The sequence below is a fragment of the Panthera uncia genome, unplaced genomic scaffold (assembly GCF_023721935.1).
Source record: "Panthera uncia isolate 11264 unplaced genomic scaffold, Puncia_PCG_1.0 HiC_scaffold_2124, whole genome shotgun sequence".
Classification (NCBI taxonomy): Eukaryota; Metazoa; Chordata; class Mammalia; order Carnivora; family Felidae; genus Panthera; species Panthera uncia.
Genome location: NW_026058827.1, coordinates 1,426 through 9,601, shown reverse-complemented (window position 1 = coordinate 9,601; position 8,176 = coordinate 1,426). Strand labels below are relative to the sequence as shown.

The window sequence follows — 8,176 nt, the reverse complement described above, 5'->3', positions numbered from 1 at the left end:
CCTATCCTATATTTCCGCGACCCCTGTATCTTTGGTCATGACAGCAGCAAAACATTCACATTTCCATCATACTACATTCAACTACCTTTCAAGTTTAGAATGTTCTGCATTAAAAAAAATATTAAAACAAAAAAATTTCAAATCATACATTACATATATAATATGTAACAAAATGATGTATAAAACATGGTCGAAGGTCAAGAAATTAATTACAAGATTAATAGTGATGTACTGTACAGACAAATACATGTTTTATTATAAAATCAAATAAACCAAGATTATGTAAAGGATGTTCTAGGGTCTATAAGGCTCACTGGTAACGAATCTGCCAGCTTGCCGGGGAGAAAGTGTCCCCCTCTGGCCACGTGTCTACCACCTGCCCCACACAGATTCAGCAGCAGCACGTGAACACGTGGCCTGAATGAGGGGATAGTGGGAGGGCAAATCCTTGGAAGTGACCTTCAAGACCTTATTCCTGTGTACTTCTGTTCCCCTGAGCTTAGAGAGGACCTAACTCTGTGATTTGATGTGCATGGTGATATTTACAAACAAGGACCTTGTGCAGACCCATATGTGTGTACACACACAGACACACACACACACACACACACACACACACACACCCCAAAACTAACCCTATAAACATGCTTATGTTCTACGGTTAATCAAGTTTTACTTGATATCAAATCACTTCCATATAAAAGTCAAAGAATATTATTATTGCATCTAGTAACTAGAAACCTAAGACATGGAGATGCTGCTTTACCACACTTCAGAAGAATCACATCCTCTACCTCAAAGGTTAGTGAGTGGAAGAACAGAAGTGTTTACGTAAAAAATATTTTTAAATCTGGAATTGCCATATTTTCCAGAGAAAAGAGAAAGCCCAAATCCACATCCCTGCCTCCTTCTAGCTAAGAGCATCCGGGCATATTTCTTTATCATAATACTTCTCTTAGATTATTTCCAAATCCAGGCAATTTGGTGGACATTAAGCTGACATTTAAAGTAGCTTAAAAGGGGTGCAGAAACCTCCTACCACCTGAATTCTTCATTTTAATACACAGATTTCCAAGACAATGCAATAAAAACTTGTTGCACTAGATCAAAACAAAGCTCTCTTTCAGTCTTGAGGAAGTCCTTCACCGTTAACTGGGTTTCATTTATATGGGTTCCAATCACATTATCTTTTCTGAAGAGAACATTTTTTCTGCCATTTCAGATCTGGTCATGATTTCCTTTAAAAAAAAAAAAAAAAAAAGATGATGACATACTTCCAAATGTTGATGCTCCTTCCAGAACATAACAAAATTCTCTAATCTTTCACAGTCACAATTTTGTGGGGAACTGCGTATATTTCATGATATACATAGAAACAGTAGATTCAGAAAATAAACACTGGATAATCTACACTTCTAGTGATGTCTGGCCAATATCTGTTGACAAGTTCGGAAAACTTTAACATCCTGCTAGCTGGAAAATGTTTCAAGTTCAGAGTTACCAGTGAGAGGCAGAGATGGGGCTCACGTGTTTTTCTCAGGCATGGTTCATCCACGGATGGATTTGCCTCGCTTTACACAGTTCATGTATTTTGAAATTATACAACTATTTACCAAATGATTACTCTAAGTGCCCTTTACAAAGTAATTCTCCATCATGTCTCTTTCTGTAGAATTCTAAATCCCGAAGTTCAGTTGCTTTGCAGCCAGGTGCATGTCTACGGCAGCCCCCTCAAAACTTCCCGCTACTGCCAGATCAACGTGCCACGGCCAAAGTCATTTCCCTTCAGTGAACAGAGCAGCAGCTGCTCTCCTGCTCTATAGCCACCACCTGAATTACGCCTCAGTTACCACTAACTTCCTCCCCTACTGTTCCTGCCCATAAGCTAGAGTTCCCAATATCCATCCTCTAATTCCTACTACTCAGACTTCTTCCTGTCTTGGGCCACCCTTCAATGTCCAGACGATCTAGAACTCAATTTTCTCCTCCAAACCTTCCCAAATCCACAACCTCGATTCAAATTTCCTGCTTAGTAAATGAGAATGAGTAGAAACTCTAATACCTTAGCAAAATATCCCAAGTAGAAGAAATTAATTCAGACAAACTGCCACCTTAAAGTATTCTAAACTCTTACCCACATAGAAGATGTTAGAAAATCACAGACTCAAAATCTCATGAAACAATTCTCCCTCCCTTTATACCAACAAGCATTTATCTTGCTCCTGTTTTAAATGAGGATCTAGCTCCTTTAGGTTTCATTGACAAATCAGTGCAGTCTTCCAGGCTGCTCGATTTGTAATTGTTTTACAAAGTAACTTTCAGAATTTCTTTCTGAAATATATTTCTACTTTGTGAAAATAACAGCACCAAGAAAATAAGCAAAAAATGTATTTTACCTCATCTGAATCCACTAACACTGGAAGAGCTCTGAAACAAAAACAGGTAACAATGTTATTAACAGGCTAGTGTATGTATGAAGGCTGAGTACAGGCATATATCCCTGTGATCTGTAAATTCTCATTCCTGGATGGACACAGCTGACAGAAGTAAACACCGAAGCTCACCAACGCACACAAAGAGGAATTTTCATACTGTTCTTAATAGCCCCCAACCTGAAAATAACCAAATGGGTAAACTGTAGTGTATTCACACAATGGAATACTACACAGCAAAGAAGCTGAACGGATTACTGAGGGATGAATTTTTTAAATCTGACACAAATAATTGACAGTTACAGACACCAGGACAGCAGCACCTTTCAAAAAGTGGGATTGTGATTTAGGAGGAAAATAAAGGGGTTTTTAGGACACTAGTGATGTTTTATTTATTTTTAATCTGGGTTACATGAGTGTGTTCATATTGCAAATTTATTGAGCTTAGGATTCTGTACTTTCCAGAATGTGTGCTATACTTCAAAAAATTTCAGTTAAGGGGCACCTGGGTGGCTCAGTCGGTTAAGCATCTGACTTTGCTTAGGTCATGATCTCACAGTTCGTGAGTTCAAGCCCCGCATCAGGCTCTGTCCTGTGAGAACTTAAGAGGGATGAGTAAGCTTGACTATAGTAATCATTTCAGTGTCCATATGTATATCAAATCATCATGTACACCTTAAATATATACAGTATATTAAAATAAAGAGAATCCTACGACCCAGCAATTGCACTACTAGCCATTTATCCATGGGAGACAGGTGTGCTGTTTCGAAGGGACACATGCACCCCCATGTTTATGGCAGCACTATCCACAATAGCCAAAGTATGGAAAGAGCCCAAATGTCAATCGACGGATGAATGCATAAAGAAGATGTGGTATATATATATACAATAGAGTATTACTCAGCAATCAAAAAGAATGAAACCTTGCTATTTACAACTACATGGATGGAACTGGAGGGTATTATGCTAAGTGAAATTAGTCAGTCAGAGAAAGACAAAAATCATACGACTTCACTCCTAAGAGGACTTTAAGATACAAAACAGATGAACATAAGGGGTGGGAAACAAAAATAATATAAAAACAGGAAGGGGGACAAGACAGAAGAGACTCATAAATACAGAGAACAAACAGAGGCTTACTGGAGGGGTTGTGGGAGGGGGGATGGGCTAAATGGGTAAGGGGCACTGAGGAATCTACTCCTGAAATCACTGTTGTACTATATGCTAACTAATTTGGACGTAAATTTAACAAAATTAAAAATTAAATTAAAAAAACCCCAACTAACTAACTAACTAACTAACTAACTAAATACAATAAAGAGAGGGGCACCTAGGTGGATCAGTCGGTTAAGCATCCAACTTTGGCTCAGGTCATGAACTCACAGATCTTGAGTTCAAGCACCGCGTCGGGCTCTGTGCTGACAGCTCAGAGCCTGGAACCTGTTTCAGAGTCTGTGTCTCTGTCTTTCTCTGTTCCTCCCCTGCTCTCATTCTTGTCTGTCTGTCTCTCTCTCAAAAACAAATAAAGATTAAAAAATTTTTTTAAATAGAGGGACACGGAAACGTATTAGGAAAGGTATTTATGGAATCAAGTACTTGCTTAATTCCCATACCATCATTACCACTGATGGGTGTCTACTGGGGGTGGGGGGCGCTAGAGAGAGTTCTACAATACAGCCTTTGCTTGGGAAAGAAAACACAGATAAAAAAGAAAAGCCGAGAGTAGAGCCCCACCGTGTGGTAGATCTCCCTCACAGACAGAGAGCGAGCCTGAAGGGAAAGTCTATACGCCAGAGCTACCACACGCAAGTCCCCTCACTGTGAGACTCCAGAGAACGCCACTTACAGAGCAGTCTACGGTGAAGGCAGAAGAAAGAGAAGCAAGAGACTAACTAGGTGTGAGAAAGGGGCCACGTTAGACTGTCTGGAATACTACTATCAAGGAAAACCCAGGGGAGAGGACTGCTTTCGGGGAAACTTGAACCAGAACCTGAGAGACCCAGACCGTCGTTGGATGCTCAGCACTGTTTGGAGGTAAACACTAGCAATCTCAAAGATGCTTCCTCCGTGAGGTTAATGATTGTTGAAAACTTAGTAAGATGTATTCAGTGCATTGAAGAGGGAGGTGAACTCCGCTAAGCTGTCCTTTATGGCTGATCAGAGATAAGGAAAAGTGATAATCTGTTCAAATTGTCCTAAGACAGGCAAACAGAATTTCATACTAAACAGAAACTGTCTACATGGAAGTAAATGGGAGCAGGGAAAGGAAAGAACAGTATATGAAAATGTTATCCTCTCTGCCTATCCTGCTGGTTTCTGTTGTGGAAACAGCTACGTGGAATTCTTGCTTCACATTATCAAACAGAACACTGCGTCAAACAGAACATTGATCCCGATCAGCTCAAAGTTCCCGAGGGGCTTGGTCTATACTTTGCCGAAGCTCATGTTTTTCCTCCAAAAGCTTCCCCACCATACATGGTATTGGGGTTCCATGTGTTTTAAAAAAAAAGTTTTACATATGTTTGAACTTTTCCATAATAGAAAGTTGAAACAAGATAAAGTGATTCTAATCCTGAAAAACTTAGATCAGAAAGGGCTGGAGTTGGTTATAGGCCACAAGCATTCACATGGTTGTTGTACAGTGAAAAAAGAAGAAGGAAAGACCAAGGCAGGGCTGTGTTCTCCTTGTAGCCTGACATGACACTAGCCATTCACTAGTGATGGGGGCCTATCAAAACATATGGAGGTACGAGGTTCGAAAAGCACATGACGGAACATGAAAGTTATCTCTTTATACGATATACTAAATTTTAGACTCAAACTTTAACAAAAGATATTTACACATCTGTGAATGAAGAGGGAATATTTTCTTCCACCCACTTCAAATCTTCATCCTGTAGAAATAAATATTTATATATCAGCATTTGCTTAGTATGACCTGAAAGAATTGTAAAATATAATGTATATAAAATGTAAGCATTTAAATTCAAATGCATGATTCTTTTCATTTCTACATATCCTAAGAACTTGGCACTTATGCCACACAGAAATTATGCCAGTATGCTCTTAAACAGGCAAACAAACAAAAATTTGGATTTCAGAATTTTTTACTTCTTGGTTTTCTTTACATTAGATGCACAGGTGTGGGTTTTGGGTTTTTTTTTTACCCTGAAAAAACAGAGTAGAAACACAGAGTCGATTAATGAGAAAATAGCAAGAATATTGATTTGTATTGGTTTTTTTGCTCCCAGCATTCATTATGCCTCCTAATTTGTTCAAGTTTTTATATCATGAGTTTATAATTTTTCAACCGAAAAAGATGACAGTGCAAATACTCTAATTTTACAAAAGCCTATTTATTTCTATCGCTTGTATTTACACTCATCTCTCTGCAGGAGACAAGAGAAGGAAAACAGGTCAGTTGGGGAATCTGTTTTTTAATAGATGCTTGCTTATAGTTATCTCATTGGGAGAAAGAAAAAGAAAAGGTATACTGAATATTTTGATTTATACTATAAAATAAATAAAAATGTTTCTTTGTGATCTACCTGGCCACATGGAATACTCAAGTGTCAATCACATCTTGCTCACCTAGACAGACAAAGCAGCTGAGCCAGTATTAACAGGAACCCCAATTCTCATGAGATAAGGCTTCTGATCAAGAGCTGACTGCACTTAATTTTGGGAAATGAAAAAGTATTCCTTTGATGTTTTGGTAAGCATTGAGTTTTAAAATAAAGTGGGATATACTGTATATCCCTAAAATAAAAGGAAAATATCTTTAAAAATTTGAAGTTTAATAGCTCTAACACCAGATAATTAAAACTGTTGTAATTTTTCTAAAGTTTAAATCACCATAAAACTACTCAAAGAACACATTTTACAGAATTATTGATTAACAAAAAATGAAAAGATTTACTGAACAGATTAACCTATTCTCATATATCATCTGTTCTGTCAGAACTTACAAGCACACATAAATTTTTATATTCTATTAATCACAACATATACAATTATAAGAAAGCAGAATAGAAAACTGTGAGAGGCATTTCCACTTTGCTTAATATGCATAAAATATTTAAAAATGCATCTCTACCCTCTATTTAACCATTTTATTCAAGCTTCCAGCTTTATATAAAAAATGCTAATTTTGTCAACTACACAGGCAACACATAAAATCCTTTCCTAATAGATACCAAATGTTATCTGAGACGGCTTCAAAAATCACTTCAAAATGCTGAAAAATTAAGCTTCTATAACAAAGCTTCTCGATCTTTAATGTACATATGAGTCATCTATGGGATCCTGTTAAAAAGTAGATTCAGATTCAGTGGGTCTGAGGTGGGCCTGAGACTACATTTCTAGCAAGTTCCCAGGTGACGCTCATGCTTCTGGTCCAAGAACAGCACTTGAGAAGCAAAGATCTACAGTAGTTACAATCATCAGACTTAACTACTATCACTAATTGGTAAAACTGATTTTCATACAAAAAGCTTTCATACTAAGGTAGAAAATGTTTTCCTGACGGTCAATGAATGTGACACAGACTCTATTAAATATATACTATACTCACAAAATTATCAGAAGTAGCAGGTTTAGCTGTTCCATTGGAAACCGTTTTTGAGACTCTTAATTTTATTCCTTCAGCTACGAGAAACATTATAGAGATAAATATCTAAAATTATAAAATATTATTTTCCTTCATGTTTAATAACTCAACAAAGATTTATATCTACACATATATATCTATATAGATTTATAAATATTATATATTTACTATATATATTTATTCTTATTTTTTTAATGTTTATTTTTGAGAGAGAGACAGAGACAGAGACAGAGTGTGAGCAGGAAGGGGTAGAGAGAGAGGGAGACACAGAATCCATAGCAGGCTCTAGGCTCCAAGCAGTCAGCACAGAGCCCAACATGGGGCTCGAACTCACAAGCCATGAGATTATGACCCGAGCCAAAGTTGGACGCTTAACCAACTGAGCCACCCAGGCGTTCCTTAAAGGAGAGGTAACAGTGGAAGCTTCGGGCAGGGGGCTGGCTTTAACATACCACTTGGAAATGTAGGAGGGATGGCAAAAATCAATAGATTTCACAAATGTTTGCAATAACAACCAGGTTTTTAAGATGCTAGTTTGAATTCCCATTTTAGAGGAGTTTAAACAAACAAGCAAACATACAAACATATACACATATTTCCTTAGATAGTTTCAATATATTTTAAAGTTTATGGATTTAAAAATCTATGATTTGCAGTATCATATTTAGGAATAAATCACATCTTTGTCTATGCCTTTTCCTCGCTGACACATACATTTTGGAATGTGCCTATGGTATAAAATAGGAAAGAGAAGGGTTTTCTCCTTTCCTATTGGACCAAGGCTCTCCTTTCTGTGAGCAGTTTCAGCACAGCAGAGGTTGAAAGCATGAGTCCTGGAAGCAGACTGCCTCACCCAGGATTCTGGCTCTCCCTGGACAACCCTGGGCAAAGCAATCGCCTTTCTGCAACTCAGTGTCCCCAGCAACACAATGGGATAATACTGATAGCTACTTCATAGGGTTCTCACGAGCATTAAACAAGTTAGCATATATAAGGTGCCTGACACTTAATCTATGTTCCGTAAGTATTCACTTTGTAATATTGTATAATTACAATATTGTAATATTGTTATTATAATAATTTGCAAATAGGGCTTCTCCATAAACATGGACAATTGATATGACATATATGA

At 37.5% G+C, this 8,176-nt stretch overlaps 1 protein-coding gene across 1 annotated transcript; it reads right to left on the bottom strand.

Annotated features, from left to right (window-relative positions):
• Window positions 1–896: 896 nt before the first annotated feature.
• On the bottom strand, window positions 897–7,180 carry LOC125917642 (transmembrane protein 87B-like). Its single transcript, XM_049623789.1, has 4 exons — window positions 7,009–7,180; window positions 5,277–5,329; window positions 2,397–2,427; window positions 897–1,238 (listed from the first exon to the last, which is right to left on the bottom strand). Exons 1-4 carry the CDS (start codon window positions 7,093–7,095, stop codon window positions 1,179–1,181), a joined length of 231 nt encoding a protein of 76 aa, XP_049479746.1. The 5' UTR covers window positions 7,096–7,180; the 3' UTR covers window positions 897–1,178.
• Window positions 7,181–8,176: the final 996 nt, after the last annotated feature.